At 47.6% G+C, this 17061-nt stretch overlaps 2 protein-coding genes across 17 annotated transcripts in view; both read right to left on the bottom strand.

Moving 5' to 3' along the window:
* Positions 1–590: 590 nt before the first annotated feature.
* Rps26 (ribosomal protein S26) lies at positions 591–2568 on the bottom strand. The gene is made up of 4 exons (NM_013765.2): positions 2538–2568; positions 2125–2302; positions 1269–1399; positions 591–698 (listed from the first exon to the last, which is right to left on the bottom strand). Exons 1-4 carry the CDS (start codon positions 2538–2540, stop codon positions 663–665), a joined length of 348 nt encoding a protein of 115 aa, NP_038793.2. The 5' UTR covers positions 2541–2568; the 3' UTR covers positions 591–662.
* A 4332-nt stretch (positions 2569–6900) lies between these two features.
* Positions 6901–17061, bottom strand: part of Ikzf4 (IKAROS family zinc finger 4) — a 38833-nt gene continuing 28672 nt past the window's right edge. For 13 of the 16 annotated variants that reach the window (XM_006513613.4, XM_011243441.3, XM_030245077.1 and 10 more), the window contains 4 exons: positions 16203–16370; positions 12703–12852; positions 11852–11983; positions 6901–10873 (listed from right to left, as the gene is read on the bottom strand). In XM_006513613.4, the coding sequence (XP_006513676.1) occupies positions 10110–10873; positions 11852–11983; positions 12703–12852; positions 16203–16370 (1214 nt within the window). In that variant the 3' untranslated portion in view covers positions 6901–10109. The remainder of the gene's footprint in view (positions 10874–11851; positions 11984–12702; positions 12853–16202; positions 16371–17061) is intronic. The other 3 variants (NM_001358537.1, NM_011772.3, NM_001358536.1) reach the window with 1 other exon arrangement.

A 17061-nucleotide genomic window follows, 5' to 3' on the forward strand; every position in this document is an offset into this window, starting at 1 on the left:
CCAGGTACCTACCAGGAGTGTATGTGGGGGTGTGGGTGGGTGTTTCACTACCTGCAAATGCCAGTGTTTAGGAGGCTGAGGGGAGAGGGTGAAGGCCAGTCTGTGCTCTACAGTCAAAGCTTGGCCTCCTTTCAGATAAAGGTTAAGTGGTCAACTTAGCCAGAGATGGTTGACTCACAGGTACTGAGGCATCTAGGTTCAAAGCCAGCAAGACATGAAGGCATGAGACCATGCCTCAAAACAAATTAAACTGGCTTAAAACTTTAACATCCTATGGTCACATTAAAGTCTGTAGGGCCGGGGACCAGTGAGTGCCCTGCACCATAAAAACAGAAACCCTGGCTTGTTAAGTCTTACAAGGATCCAGGTGATCCACAGAACCCTGTCCATAAGCTGAGCCCAGTGAACACACTTGTAATCCCATGGCTTGCTGGGAGTCCAGGCAGCATAAACGGGATCCATGGAGCTCACTGCTGGCCAGCCTGCAGAGAATGCCTTAGAAAATAAGGTGTACAGAGCCCAAAGCACCAAGTTCTGCACTATGGACCCCCTGAAACGCACACAAGAGTCTCGACATAAACACACTCCGATGCCATGTAAAGTACAACTTCCATTTTATTTTTCCAGGGTAATTTTCCTTCCGTCCTTACAAAACGGCCTCTTTACATGGGCTTTGGTGGAGGTCGAGGTGCAGCGCCCTGAAAAACAAGAGATGAGCTAAATTAGAAATGAGGTACTCGGATCTGCTGCGGTTGCCTACTTAACCCCAGCATTCTAGAGGCAGAAGAATCAAGAGTCCTAGGTGAGCGAAGGCCAGTGAAACCTCTTTTTTTTTTTCTTTCCGAGACAGGGTTTCTCTGTATAGCCCTGGCTGTCCTGGAACTCACTTTGTAGACCAGACTGGCCTCGAACTCAGAAATTTGCCTGTCTCTGCCTCCCGAGTGCTGGGATTAAAGGCGTGCGCCACCACGCCTGGCTTCCAGCGAGACTTCTTAAAACAAAACAAAACAAAAAAAACCAAACCCACCCACCCATGTAGTTCACAGTAGAGCACTTACCAGCATTAAGTTGAGGACCCAGCACCTCAAACCAAAGAAACCAACCACCACCCACCTAGCATCACTAAAAGTGTTTCAGGTTATGCAAAACAGACAAGCATTTTTAAAATTTAAATGTAGGTCGTAGCTGCCACACAGACTAAATAAGACCTTAATGGATACTTCTCTGGGTAAGACTATGTATGTCCCAAGTTAAAATAATTTACTTACAGCAGGTCTGAATCGTGGTGGGGGTGTTCGGTCCTTCCGGGCCTCGCGGGATCGATTCCTAACAACCTTGCTATGGATGGCACAGCTCACGCAATAATGCAGCTTGACATAGAGCTTGGGAAGCACGTAGGCTGAGAAATCGAGAAGCAGATTAGACAGACGCCCTTTCCTGTGATTCTCTTATTCTATTGGTCAGGATTACCCTAACCTCCAAGTTTTACTGATAAATGACACCCAATGAAAACCAGAGAAACCAACACCACACCCAACATACACCAAGAGTTCAACTCTTGGGCTAGAGGTTGCCACTCAAAAGGCCAAGGCATCCTCAAAGCCAAAGTGGGCCACACAATATGAGAATAGCTCAAGTTAGGGAGTCTCACTCTGCTGGCAGGCCTCATGGTTACTACTGTTAGGTCAAGAAAAAAACAAAACAATGAACAAACAGACAAAAGCCAGCCAGGTGCTGTGGTGCACGCCTTTAATCCCAGCACTAGGGAAGATCTCTTGAGTAGGTCTACACAGTGAGTTCTGAGACGCCAAAAACCAAGTCACAAACTGCCCAAACCAGTCTTTGCCCGTTTTAAAAGCTGTTCAATTTTTTTCAATAACTAAAGAATTATGCTTTTTCAGATTCTCCTAAATAGGCAGTCTCTCACAGGGATGGGATGCAGGGGTTTGGCTACCATGCATGAGCCTCAATCTCCACCCCAAGAGAAAAACCAAGTTAAAACCCCATCATTAGGCCTGCTTACTGTGCCACAAAAGGCACCTTCTCCCCAAGCTGAAGACAACGAGCCATACACACCCTCCTCACTCTTCGTCCCTGTACAAATCACGGCTGTGGCTCACTTACCGTCGAAGACGCTTGCTTCAGATATGTCCCTGACAGCAGCGGCTTCTACAATGTTCCGAATGACAAACTTCTTGATGGCCTTATCCTTGGGCACGCACCGGGCGCAGTTCGTGCAGCGAATGGGCTGCACATGGCCGCGGCCCTTTTTGGCGCGACCGTTGTTTCTTCTTTTTTTGGTCTGAGAATGGAAAGAGACGCTATTGGAAAGGGGGCGAGAATTCAGCCCTTCCTGGCCGGCCGCCGCCCGCAGCCCCGACAGAGACCCGTACAAGTCCCGAGCACGCCAAGTCCGGGCTGGACGGACCCTTTGTCACTTTCTCCTCCAAGACTCTGACTTTCAGGTCCCTACCGTCCATAGATCTACTTCTACCCCAGTACCCAGGCCCGCGCGCTCACCACGCGGCGACACTCACCATCTTGGAGCCAAGACTCGAAAGAGGATCCGGCGGCTTGCCCGACCCGCTTATATAGTACGAGATTCCTACGCTCACGCTGAAAAAAAAAACCCTCAGCGACCTGTAATTCTATTTACTCCCTAGCAGCTATTATGCTCGAATTTACCTAATTACTTAGAGTTTCCTGTGAAATGTAGGGTTGTGATAAGTCCCTAGAAATGGTCTATGACGAAAAATATCAGTGGAACTATTTAACCTTCCGGCGGAAGATTAAAATGTTACATTCCCAAACCAGGAAGTGATTACAAGGCTCTATAACATCCGGTTTACGATAGTTCCAGAGCGGAAGTTATCCAGAATTCGGACGCACACTCCCTAGTGTGGGAGGACAAAAGAGATGCATTGTGGGAGTTGTAGTACGACTTGGAGAGGTTCTCTCTTGCCCGTAGTAGACGGACTAAAGGCGGCGCTAAACCACCTTAAGACGCCATGATTTATTTCTTTGAAATATGTGTTCTAAGTGTAGGAATTAGAAATAGAAGACCTGGGAGAAATAAACCATTTGTAAATGCGTCTTTCCAAATAGAGGCTTCGAGTGTTGGGATTAGGCCACCACGCTGGGCTTGGACCACCATTTTATTTCCAGATCCTATTAACACAGATGAAGCACTGTAGTTAGTACATTGTATGTACCAACACAATTTAACTGATCAAGTCTATCAGATAGTTATTTATTTTGAAACATAGTCAAGTAGTCCAGGCTGACCTGGAACTTATTTGGTTAGCCAAGTGTGACCTTGAATTTCTTTTTCTTTTTTTTTTGATTTTCATTTCCCTAATTGCTAGAGATGAACTTTCTTCTTTTAAGATATTTCTCAGCCAGGCGTGGTGGCGCACACCTTTAATCCCAGCACTTGGGAGGCAGAGGCAGGCGGATGTCTGAGTTCAAGGCCAGCTGGTCTACAAAGTGAGTTCCAGGACAGTCAGGGCTATACAGAGAAACCCTGTCTCGAAAAACCAAAAAAAAAAAAAAAAAAAAAATTTAAAAAAAAAAATAATAAAATAAATAAATAAAAAATAAAAATACCTTTGCGATTTTTCCTTATTCTGGTCAGAATGGCAAAGATCAATGGAACAACTGACAAGAAATGACTGAGAGGATGGGGAGGACTCACTCACTGTTGGTGGGATAGCAATCTGGTATAGTCACTATGGAAATCAGTGTGGAGAACTTTCAAGAGATAAATCTATCACATGACCCAGCCATATCTCTCCTTGGCATATGCCAGAGGGACTCAACATGTTACTCTGCAGATACCTGCTTAGACACGCTCATTGCTGCTCCAAACACAATAGGCAGGAGATGGAACAACCTAAATGTCCTACATCTGACAAACACGTAGTGAAAATGTAGTTCATATACACTGTGGAATGCTGTCCAGCTGTAAACACACACACACACACACACACACACACACACACACACATAAATCATGAACCTTGCAGGTAAATGGATGGAGCTAGAAAAGATCACCCTGAACGAGGTAACCCAGACCTGGAAAGTCACTGTCATTGGAGGCTCTTAGCTGCAAACCTTCAGGTGTGAGTTCACATATCATATATCCTAGAGCAACTGCAGAAGTGGGAGAGTAAAGTGGAACCACTGCCAGGATCGGGGGTTGGGGAGCAGTAGCGGGGGAAGCGGCAGTGTACATGTGACCTGATCAAGGAAATGGGAAGGGAGGTGTTCCTTAGGGAGGAAGATCAAAGTAAATTCCGAAAAAGATTCAAAGAAGGCAAAAGAGACTAGTAGTATACAATTGATCTGATAGGGACGTGGGACCTCTTTAGGGAAAAGGGAGGGAGGTAAATACAGAAGAAGGAAGTGGATGAAATAACAAACATTTCTGCCAGGCAGTGGTGGCACACGCCTTTAGCCCCAGAACTTGGGAGGCAGAGGCAGGTGGATTTCTGAGTTCGAGGCCAGCCTGGTCTACAGAGTGAGTTCCAGGACAGCCAGGGCTACACAGAGAAACCCTGTCTCAAAAAAACCAAAAAGAAAAAAACAAACATTTCTGTAAAAAGCCACAAAAAATTATACTGCATTACCTACTTACCAAGAAACCCTATAATACACATCAACCCATGAATAAATACACACATATATTTTTAATGCATCTTCTCACCGGGGCTGATGGTGCTCCCTCTGAGAGCTAAAGACCACCCAACGAAACCCCAGTACCAAACAATACCAAAAAGAGAATCCATCTTTTGAGGTGTTGGCCAGGGTTGTCCAAGAGACTCTCAAGCATGCAGCAGCCTCTTCCTGTTGCCCTTGGTTATCTCTGAGATGGAAGGTATGTTCCTGCTATTTCTGAATACAGGAAGCATGTCAGAAGCAAGGCCCAGAGACCCCTGAGGTGGAACTGACCTGAATATTTCCTCCCTGAAATCTAGCTTTCCTGGTACCAGAGGGCACCATCTGAGGGAGTCAACCTAAAGTTCTCCTGCTATGATCCCACTAACCACATCAATGACCAGCATGGCATATAACCCTAAGGTGCAGTAGTGGCACACATATTTTCACAGTAACCAACAACTCTCTGGTTGGACTTAAGAACCAGTCAGTGAGGGGCTGGAGAGATGGATCAGGGGTTAAGAGCACTGACTGCTTTTCTGAAGCTCCTGAGTTCAAATCCCAACAACCACATGGTGGCTCACAACCATCCGTAAGGAGATCTGGCACCCTCTTCTGGAATGTCTGCAGACAGCTACAGTGTACTTACATATAATAAATAAACAAATCTTTAAAAAAACCAAAAGAACCAGTCAGTGAGAGGGGGACCATGGAAAGCTAGTTAACTACTCAGTGCTAGTGAAGCCATGGCTATTGGAGGAGAAGCTACTACAAATTCTTCTTCTTCTTCTTCTTCTTCTTCTTCTTCTTCTTCTTCTTCTTCTTCTTCTTCTTCTTCTTCTTCTTCTTCTTCTTCTTCTTCTTCTTCTTCTTCTTCTTCTTCTTCTTCTTTTCAAGACAGGGTTCTCTGTGTAGCCCTGGCAGTCCTGGAACTCACTCTGTAGACCAGGCTGGCCTCGAACTCAGAAATCCGCCTGCCTCTGCCTCCCAAGTGCTGGGATTAAAGGCGTGTGCCATACTGCCCGGCAAGCTATGACTTCTAATTTACTATGCCAGCATAATCCCTTGCAACAATCTATAAACGTTTGTCCTTACACCTACAAAGTATAGACTTCACCCCTCATCAAGGAAACTTCTCTTTACAACAGATGGAGACCACTACAGAAAACCACAACCAATCAAAATGCAGAGTTGTGGAGCACAGTCCCAATGGATACAATGACAAAAACATTTCTGCACCTGAGGCTCAGGGAGCATTGCAGAAGAGGGGGTGAAAGACTGTAAGAGCCAGAGGATCAGGGAGTTTGCCTTGAGAGTGTGTCTCCTTTGCAGCATCAGAAACCACACCCATGTAATCTTACCAATACTACTGCCCAAATGCAGGTTGGACAAGGATGATACCAAAGAACACATCACATTGAATAGGGAAAAGCCCATGGGGCCTCAGTCCCGCACAAAGAAGTGCAGGCAACTGGAGAAAGCTGGGGGCAAATCGAGAGAGGTCCCCAGGGAAGACCATACCAACTGGTTATCCTGTAGCAAATGGTAAACACTGATGCATACATACTGGTAGCATTATACAGACTGAACAGGCTATATCTAGGAATATATGCATATTATATACATGTATGCATATGTGCAATAATAATAATAATAATAATAATATAAATCATTATGTTATTATAATAATAAGAAAAAAAGACCTTGAATTTGAAAGAAACTGGGGCTAGGTATATGGAGGAAAGAAAGGGAGAAATGTTATAATCAAAGTATAATCTAAAATAAATTAAAATAATAATACAGGCTAGTCACGGTGGCCCACACCTTTAATTCCAGAAATTGGGATGCAGAAGCAGGTAGATTCCTTTAAGTTCCAGACTAGCCAGGCTACAAAGAGAGACGCCCTGCCTTTAAAAAATTCTGTTCTGACGCCGGGCATGGTGGTGCATGCCTTTAGTCCCAGCATTTGGGAGGCAGAGGTGGGCAGATTTCTGAGTTTGAGGCCAGCCTGGTCTACAAAGTGAGTCCCAGGACAGCCAGGGCTACACAGAAAAACCCTGTCTCGAAAAACCAAAAAAAAAAAAAAAAAAAAATCTGTTCTGCTAGACCAACAACTTCAGTAGTGTTGTCTGGTTTCCTCTCAGTCTTAGACTTGTCTAAGTCTTGAACAGAGAAATAGTTGGTATGAAGTCTGCCTCCCTCCCAGAAGGAAAACAAGGGAAAGGGAGTCTTCAAGAACAAACAGGGGTTAAATTACTCGTGTTTATTTATAACAGACCTTCAGCCAGTACAGTACAAAACTTACAGTAGTATTTCTCCATTACACAAATATTTACTTACAGTATGTTACATATACAAAATGCTTTGCAGTAAGTCTCAAAAGCTGGTTTAACCCCCTTTGAGAAAAGAGAAAAACTCTTTAAAAAGAGGGAAGGGGAGAATAGGTCAGGAACCAGAGGAAGAGAGACAAGGTCAAGGGTCAAGGGCCAAAGGGGACACCGAACAGGCTACAGAGGAACTCTGGGGAGAAGGAGAGGTGGTATTGCACTTGCTTCTGTGTTTATTCTATTTTTGATCTTCATAATTTCTGATTAAAAATATATATATATTATATACACAAGGAAAGAAGCTGCCAGAAGTATTATAAAATTCCACTTGCAGCTTGGACACTGACACACACACACACACACACACACACACACACACACACACATACACACACACACACACACACACACACACACACACACAAAGGTCTGGAAAAGTGTCTATTTAGAAATTCTCTCCCTTCCCTCCACTTTTTTGTGGTGTTGTTTTTTTAAGAGTAATAAAAAAAAGAGAGAGAGAGAACACCTCTTTTCTCTGTGTGGATTTTGGCATTTTGTTTTTTGTTGTTGTTTTCTTCTTTTTCTTTACTTTTTTTGTTGTTGGTTTTTTTGTTTTGTTTTTTTTTATGCAAAAGGATCTGGGAGAGAGCATGAGGATGTTTGAGGTTCCAGAGCTGGAAGGCCCTGAAAAGTAGCATTTTGTACCTAAGACCCTGGTTAAAGTGCAGTGGTGGGCTGGAGAGAGACGCCATGCCCCCTCCTCCCTAGCACCTGGTCTTGTCCCTTCCACCTCTGCTCTCATGGGCGTTAGCATAGCCTCGGAGGAGCATAGTCCTTTGTGTTCCTGGGAGGTCACAGGTGCTAAGACTGACTAAACAAAGGGAGGGGTGGGGCACTCTAAGGCTCTAGCGCCTCAGAGGGACTAAGTCCTTCTGAGGTGTCCTCGAATACAGGGCAGACACAGAAGAGGTGGGAGCGGGTCTAATGGGAGCTCACAACCAGAATGGTTGAGGAGAAGCCCAGACAGTAACCTCAGCTGTGTGCCAGCCCAAGAAGGAATTAGTGCCAAGGCTCTGTTGTGGCGACCCTTCCCTTGTCTCGGGACCACTCCTTTCAGAGCTCAGACCTCATTCTCTTGCCTTTGGCAGCACCTGCTTATTGCTACATTGTCAGGGAAGAACAGCCCCACAGAGCTGCTCTCTGCCAATCTGGTCCTTTTGGGAAGCAGTGCCAGGGCCGAAGGAAGAAGAGAAAAGAGTGGTTTTCACCCCACTACCCTTCTCCCGATAGGAGAAAGTCGACTCTCTTCGGAATGCTTAAGAGCCCCAGTCCCAGGATCTGATCTAGCCCACCCTTTCTCGTGCCTCTCAACGTCCCTAACAGGGAGTGAGGAAAGTAGGGAGAGGCAGAAGAGATAAAGAAAGGGCACGTGGGAAGGAAGATGGACGGAAGGGAAGAGAAAGGGAGGGTGAAGACCAAGACTATAACTTATGAGGTGTTGTGTTTGGTTTTTTTTTTTTTTCTTTTCTTTTTTTTTCCTTTTCTTTAAATATAGAAAAAACATCCTTTGGTTTGAATCTCAAAGAAGCAGAGAGTGGGATGGTTGTGGCCCTGGCAGGGAACTCTTTAGAGAGAGAGACTTCCACCTGCAATGGAGCTATGCCTCCTCCTGCATGGTCTCACGAATCCTCGATTATCCGAATAGCCAGAGTGTCTGCAACCACCAGAGAAGACTGCCTCTCCTGCCCTGTGTCTGGAGCTAAGTATGGAAAGGGCAGTGGAGGTGACTCCCAGCTGTGTCCGTCCCATTCTTGCTGGGACAAGGGTGGAATGGTTGACGGGCACATACGTGTAGTTCATCCTGGGACAGTTTTTTTGGTTATACTGAAAATTGGCAGAGAGAAAAGAGACATCCCCTTTCTCCCTGCCATTGATCATAACAGGGCCCAGGAGCCTGGGGACGAGACGGCGAGTCCTGCTGGAAGGGAGGAAAAAGGCAGCGTGACTGACAGGGTTGAGAGACCCCTGGTCATCGAGCAGCAACCCGCTGGTTTCTCATAATATGGGGACAGAAGGAGTCCCTGAGAGCCTAGGAAGGTCACTGGAGTGTAAGTGTTTGAAAGGTGGAGGAGAGAGTTCTACCCATCCCCCTTCCCATGCCCTGGTTCTCAGCTAGGTACCTGCAGCTCTCTCTGTGTGTCAGAGAAAGGGTAGCAGGTCTAGCCTTAGCCCCTGAGAATATAAAATGGGGGCATTCCAAGGAGAGAAAAGCCACCAACTGACAAGAGTGGCGAGTTGAGACCAGAGTGGTGTTGAGGGGTGAGCCAGGGAGAGGGAAGGGTGGTATCACATCCTAGAGGGAGGTCCTGAATGTAGTCTTTAGGGAGCTCGGATTCCCAGGTGAGGTCAAGAGGACCCTCAGTCCACAGTGCCTGGGGAGAGTTTCTACAGCCCCTCCTACCTGCAAATGAGGAAATTCTTCATTCATTTAAGAATAGTGCAAGCTGCCTAAAGTGAGTGGGCACGAGAGGTATGGAGTGCCGGGCTGAAAGGTCCCAGAGAGGAGATAATAATGCCACAGAGCTAAGGTGGGGCCGTTGGGAGGTATCAGCATCAAAAGTGAAGGGTCAGATAAATAAGGGTGAGGATTAAAGCAAGAAGCCCAACGTCTCTTAGCACAGAGAGGAGCTTCCAACCCCTGGAGCTGTTGGAGGATGTGGGATCCACACACACACACAAGTAATAATAATAATAATAATAATAAAATAAAAAAAAATCTAGGCTTAGAGCAGAAGGGAGCCATGGGCAGAAGAATGAAGGAGTGGCCAGAGATTGCAGTAAACTAAGAAAAGGCCAAGTTAAAGTCAATTTAAAAAGCAAATGTGCCGGGGAGAGAGGTTAGAAGGAGAAATATAAGCAAGAGACTTGTCTTGTCGAAATGCTCAAATCGGTCAGGGTAGAAGGGAACAGGCAAAGACGGTTGGAGTCAAGTGTGAAGTGAGGCGGCCAGTGGGTGGGGCTACAACGCAAAACTCCTTAGGGTGTAACAGGAATTGGGCTAGACCCCTGTAGGTAGGGCAGTAGGGTGGGGGCCGGGCTGAGAGCAGGCTGTGGGGAAAGAGGTCTCTAGCCCACCTTATGTTCCCCCCGGACGATGTGGGAAGAGAACTCATACCGATCCTGGCTGTGATAACCACAGATGTTACACTCAAAAGGGTCTCTGAAGCCGTGGCAGCCCATGTGGATGGTGAACATGACGTGGTCCAGAAAGAGGATGCGGCAGTGTTCACACTTAAAGGCCTTCACTGGCTCACCACTCTCACCCACCACCCGAAGCACTTCCTTGGAGGGGCCTGGGGTGCCCCGCAGTAACCCCTCCTGTGGTTTGGGGTCCTCTTTGGCATAGGCGGGACTGTGCCGGCCCACCACTATGGTGGGAGGAGGTTGGGGTGGGGGACCCTGAGGAAGGGATACCACCCCACCAATCCGGTCTTCGTGGTTGCTCTCTGTATCTGTGGAGTCCTGGCAGCCATTGCTGGGGGATGCCCCAGGGTCAGTCAGAGAGCCTCGGGCCCGATAAAGGAGGGGACCTCCATCTCCCAGGTCCTCCGGTCCCTCACCTGCTTCTCGGGACCCTGGAAGCTCCAGTCGGCTGGGGATGGGCTGCATTTGGGTGTACACAGAGCTGATGACAGGTGTGAGTTCTGAGATGCAGTTGGTGGGTGGGAGGCGGAGGGGACGCAGATGCTCTGTACCCACAAAGGCTAGAGACCCTCCAAAGCCAGGCTCCAGGCCATGGTGTGCCACCAACTCTACGTCCTTTTCATAGCCACCGCTGGCATTCACATCATAGGGAAGGTCTGAGAGGCTGAAGCGCATCTGCTTTTCACCTGCGGAGGAGGATCAGATCTCATTGGCATTGGATTGGAAGAACCCTTATTCTTTGTTTTCTAACCCAGGAACCTAACTATAACAGTATCCTTATTGATATTAATTAGTTTTGGGGACCCAACCCTGGGCTTTACATGTTATACATTCTCCCACTGAGCTATCTCTACAGTCCCAGGTGACCTCACTTACTTTCCCTGAGGGTCAGGCCCTGGGCAGGCTACAGTTCTAGAGTAAGGCCTCACTATGAACTCATCACTTTAAAATATTTCAGGTCCTCAGAGAGATGTCATTTGCGGGACAAGGAACCACAAGTTGGCTTCCTCTCACTGACTCTAAGATCAGCCCATGTAGACTGAAGTCCTTGTTCTCTTCAAAGGATGGCAAAGCTCGATTCCCCCCTCCCCCCGCCCCCGTTGAGTTCTCGATACTGACCGGTCTCTACTCTCTTTGTGTATATGTGTGTGTGCATGTGTGCACATTCATCACTGTGCTTGTACATGTGCATGTATATATACATATAAGCGGAGGGCAGAGGACAGACCACCCTGGGGATCTTCAGGACCACCAGCCACCATCTTTGAAACAGGATCTATCATGGGCCTGGAGTTCACCAGGTAGGCTAGGCTGCCTGGTCAGTCGGCCCCAGGGCACTGTTCTTTCTCTGCCTCCCCAGTGCTAGGGTTACAAGCACAAGCCATTATGCCTGGCATTCTTAGGTAGGTCCTGGGGGATGAAGTCTCTGGTTCTCATTGCCCTTTACAGACTGTGCTATCATCCCCCAACTCTCTTGAAGCACTCCCTTCCATCCACTCCCTTCCGAGTGGAACCCTCTGAGCACCACAGAGACCACTTGGCTCATTTTCCCCCCTAAATCAAATCTCCAGACCCAGGTCTCGCTGGTCTAATGGCAGTCGAAACTGTGATGTATTTGAGCTGTGGCTCGGAGCGGCTATCTCCTTTCGAACGGGAACTCTTACCTACAAACTTCTGTGGGGTGGAACGCTTGCGTTTGGTGAGGCTGTTGGCCAAACGATCAATGAAAGTTGGCCGTTCAGTCGATGGGTGCAGCATTGAGTCAGGCACCATCTCCAGGTCACGGATTTCATCACCTGGAGGGGAGGGGCAGGTGGGAGCTACTGAGTGAGGGTGGCATTGGCCCAGCAGCCTTTGCCTGGAGAAAACCGGCCAGTCAGTAGTCAAGAAAGGTTACACCTGCAAAACTGGGCTCTCTCTCTCTCTCTCTCTCTCTCTCTCTCTCTCTCTCTCTCTCCCTTTCTCTTCCTCCTCTAGCTCCCTCTCTTCCTGTCTTTCTTTTCTTTTTTCTTTTTTCATTTTATATTTTTGAGACAGGATCCCACTATGTAGCCCTGGTTGGCTTTGAACTCACTGTGTAGATAGATCAGGCTGACCTTGAACTCACAGAGATCCACCTGTCTCTGCCTTCTAAGTGCCAGGATTAAAGGAATGTACCACCATTGGGTCTTTACTTTAAGTTCATTCCAGGAACACTTTAGACCATTTGCCAAGAATCATCGTACATGTCCAGCCCTTGATCTTCGATTCTTTGTGCCTTCTCTCCCGCTACCCTGAGATTATAGATCCAAACTTTCTCTATGCTCCCTTCCCCCTGTAGACCTTCCTCTATGTCTGGATCCCCCTATTGACCTGTCCCAGAGCTGTGCTGGCCACTCATGGGGTGCTTAGGAACGAATGCTTGGATGGTTCGCTAAGGGCAGCCTCATCCCTGTGGAAAGAGGTGCTAGAATCACCCTTGCCTGAACTCCTGGCCCTACCCTCAGCTCCCCTATGGTACGACCCACAGCCCCACCTGGCTGGCCAGTCAGAGCTTGGGCATCAGTGCTGAGACTCTGTAGGTAGTTGTGGCACCTCTCCTTGTGCTCCTCCAGGGTACTTTGCTGTTTGTAGCTCCGGCCACAGTAGTTGCACTTGTAGGGTTTGCCCACGGTGGGGGAGGAGACTGTGGAGGGCAGAGAAGAAGCAGCATGAGAGTGACTTCCCCCTCCCTGTACCTGCCGCTGAAGAGTCACGCAGGAGGAGCAACTGTATTGTGCATGCAGAGGAAAGAACGTTGATAGCTTGATTTTTTTTTTTTTTTAATTGTCTTCCCTTCCCCAACTCCACATACATCAAAGAAAAGGTTAGCTAAAATCTGAGGAAGCCGTGAACGCCGTGCAGCTAAGGGAAGAGACCCCGTGGCCGTGGACATCGTACAGCTAAGGGAAGAGACCCCGTGGCATGCAGCTTTAGGCTGGTAGTGGGATTCTAGGTGCTCTTGCTGCTTCTCAAAGGAAGTGAAGACGCGAGGACTTAGCAGGGGATCTTTCCTGCTAAGCGCACAGGCCCCTCCCCAGGATCTCAGAGTCTGGGGCTCAGACTGTGGTTTAACCTTTCTGTGAGGCAGGCGGGTGGTGTCATGGCTGTTTATCAGACAAGGGGACTTTTTGCTTGCAAGCACGCCGCTTTGGTTGGAGGGAAACTGGCGGCTGAAGCAACAGAAAGGGCAGCACTGGTTGGTCCCTTCTTGTGTTGTTTTTACCTCCAGCCATTGTCTGGTTTTACTGATCTTTTTCTTTCTCTGTCATTATACTGAGGTACTAAGATCCGCTCGCACCCCAGGGAGCCCCACAAAGCAAAAGAATAGAGAAGATGAAGGAAAGGAAAGAGAATGAGTTTGCATTTATTTTTGTTGTTGTTTTAAAAAGAACGTGTTATAAAAGCTCTAAAGGGGGAAAAAAACCTGGTAACACAACTCTTGGGAGGAGATTTTTTTGGGAGAGGGGAGAGGAGGAAGCTCAGAGGAACAAGGTATATTTGTGTATATTTGTGTTTATTGCTACCATTGAGTAGCGTGGCAGCAGAAGGCATTGCTAGGAGATTGGTAATTATTATTCAGCCCCACATATGTCTCTGTTGGCCACCGATAAATCGACCTTTGCCACGTTGCTCTTGGCCCATAAATGACATGTTTAAGAGATGGAGTGCCAGGTCCCTCTCCACCCAAGACCCTTGGGGTTTGACGTGTTAGGAGAGGATCCTCTAGCCCTTTTTCTTTCTTTCTTTCTTTCTTTCTTTCTTTCTTTCTTTCTTTCTTCCTTCCTTCCTTCCTTCCTTTTTTCTTTCTTTCTTTCTCTCTCTCTCTCTCTTTCTTTCTTTCTTTCTTTCTTTCTTTCTTTCTTTCTCTCTTCTTCCCTCCCTCCCCCCTCTTTCTTCTTTCTTTCTTTCTTTCTTTCTTTCTTTCTTTCTTTCTTTCTTTCTTTCTTTCTTTCTTTCTTCTTTCTTTTCTTTCTTTCTTTCTTTTTGGTTTTTTTCAAGACAGGGTTTCTCTGTGTAGCCCTGGCTGTCCTGGAACTCACTCTGTAGACCAGGCTGGCCTCGAACTCAGAAATCCACCTGCCTCTGCCTTCCAAGTGCTGGGATTAAAGGCGTGAGCCACCACTTCCCAGGTTGCCCTTTATTTTTTACAAGGTGAATTACAGCAGGAAGCATCTCACAGAGATGGGACCTACACTTAAGTCTCCCCCCTTAATCTCCTATGAAACAATATTCAAAATCTATTCAGTTGACCTTGTTAAGGGTTTGTGTGCTTGCAGGACCTTGTAGTGAATATCTTTAATCCCAGCACCTGGGAGACAGACCCAGTTGTATCTCTGTGAGTCTGAAGCCAGCCTGGTCTACATGGCAAGTTCCATGCTATCCAGCGCTAAACAGTGAGACCCTTTCTCAAAAAGAAAAAAAAAAAATCTGGCCTTCTTGGGGGCCAAGCTATCCTAGCTCTGAGCAAGCCAGGGAAGTCACCCCTTCCTGAGAAAAAGGAGCATGTATTTTGACCATGGGGTCTTGATGAAGGCCAGCTAGGCACAGTCCATAACATTCATTTCCTTTCACACAGCATCAGTGTCCTTGTTAAACAAATGGGGGCCTTTGGGCTGGGGCTGTAGCTCATTTAGTAGCTAGCTTGTTGTGTGTGTGTGTGTGTGTGTGTGTGAAGTATATGTGTATGTGTGCATATGTGTGTATGTATGTGTGTGTAAATGTGTGAGTGTATGTGTGTGAAACCTTAGGTTTGATCCCCAGCTGCTCATTGGCAGGAGCAGTGGTGTATCCCTTCCAACCTAGTGTTCATGAGAAAGGGGCTGGGGGGAAGGAAGAGGAGGAGGAAGAGGAGGTCCAAGATCAGAAAGGGAAGGTCATCTTTGGTTACACAGGGAATTTGAGATCAGCTTGGGATATATGAGACCCCCCCCAAGTCTCAAAAAGTGAAGTGTCTGCCGCCGGGAAAGGGGCATTTTCATCTAGATTTTTTTCCCCCTCAACTCCCTTGCCTGCATCTGAAATTCTTATGATCATAGAAGGTGACACAAGAAAAATTCTCTGTAGATTATACAGTATAAGTCAGTGATAATCAGAGGGACAAAGAGGTCACCAATCTGTAACAAGGCTGGGTGAGGAGGCAGAAGACGAGTCCAAATGTGGTAAAATATCTAGGAAGTTCTCCAGTTCCTTCACAGACACTACCTCAAAATCTTTCACTTATTTTTGTTATTTTGAGGCAGGGCCTCACATAGCCCAGGCTGACTGAACACATGACCTTCCTGCCCCCATCTCTCTGGTACTGGGAGACAGCCACACCCAGCTTCCGAGCATCTTGAGTGGACTAGGGCCTTGTTGCTCCAGTTCCCTACTGACCCCTGACCGACCACTAACCCCTGGGTTCTCTCTGGACTAGCTCTTATCTATGAAAAAATTACCACTTCTTGGGATGCAGAGCAGAAATGAGATAGTCTTTTCCTATTTGGTCTTAGTTCCCGTCCTTCCAGATTTGGAAGCCCGCAGGCTTATGGGAACCACTAGAAAATGGGGGGGGGGGGGGGGCATGGTAATTGTCCAAGACCTTTGATACTTTGGGAGTAGGAGTGGGTTGGGGTAAATATGGTAGCAGGGGTAGGTCCTAATACAAGAGAAAGTGGGAGAGAGCCTCCCAAGGGGCTCAGAATTAGAGGTGACGGGCCACAGGACATCATTATAGTGTTTAGAGACGAAGGTCAGAGAGAAGCCAGCATCATTAAACCACGTTCTTTTTGCTTCATGTCACAGAATGTGGCAGTAAAAAACCCCAGTGAAGACTCCGACAAGTTCCTCACAGAGCCTGCTGCCCAAGTCAGTGCAGCAGGGACCTTTCTGCTCTGTCAGAGTTCTCTGCTCCTCAGTGATAGACATTATATTATCCCTCTCCAGAGAAAAGTCTCGAAGCACCATTTTCTGCACGTGCTGGGTACCTCTCTCTGTTCCTGCGTGTCAGTCACTGACCTGAGTGTGTGCGGAGGTGGCCAGTGAGTGCGTCACGCCGGCGGCAGGCATAGTTGCAGAAGGGGCACTTGAAGGGCTTCTCCCCCGAGTGCAGCTTGATGTGGCGAAGCAGATTGCCCTTCTGTGTGAAGGAGGCACCACACTGATTACAGTGGAAGGGCCTCTCCCCTGCAGGTGAAAGATCAGGCCCGGGTAGACCGGCATGAGGGGTGTGGAAGAGCGGAGGGCAAGCTTTCTGAGCGCACTCTGGAGGGGCAGTGGGTGCTACACATACCAGGCCTATGTTATAGAGGTCACCTGGGGGCCCTTTTACCCTGGAAAGGTATATGACTTGAAACCAGAACTTTGGTAGAAGACCTTCCAAAAGACCATTGCCCAAAATAGCTCAGGGAGTCCTGTTTGACCCAAGACTGAGGAGGATAAGCAGGGGCGCTGTACTCCCCAATACCCTCCATTTACATTTTGAGATAAGGCCCCAGAATTCTGTCCCTTTTTGACTAAAAATCTCTCCCCACTTCTGCAAACCTTTTTTGGTGTTGAGATCCACCACAAGGCCTTACACGTGGACACACCCCACCGCCGATCTACACTGAAGCGCCAAGAATCCTTCCAGAGGGCCCAGTACCCGTTCTCTCTTACACCCTGAGAAGAGTAGTAGTAACTTTTCTTTGTCACAATGGCTGAGGAAAAGGGCCAGGTAGTTACAGACGTTTTGAGGGGCTTACATCCCTCTCTATCTTTTCTGGCGTCTAGGAAACATGCTCTGATTGACCCTTCCATTGCTGAACATCTCCCTGTTCCCCGCCCCCGCTCTCCAGTGGGTCTCTTCGGCCTCTGCCCTACCAGGGTCTTAGCACAG

Source organism: Mus musculus, chromosome 10 (genome assembly GCF_000001635.26).
Source record: "Mus musculus strain C57BL/6J chromosome 10, GRCm38.p6 C57BL/6J".
Lineage (NCBI taxonomy): Eukaryota > Metazoa > Chordata > Mammalia > Rodentia > Muridae > Mus > Mus musculus.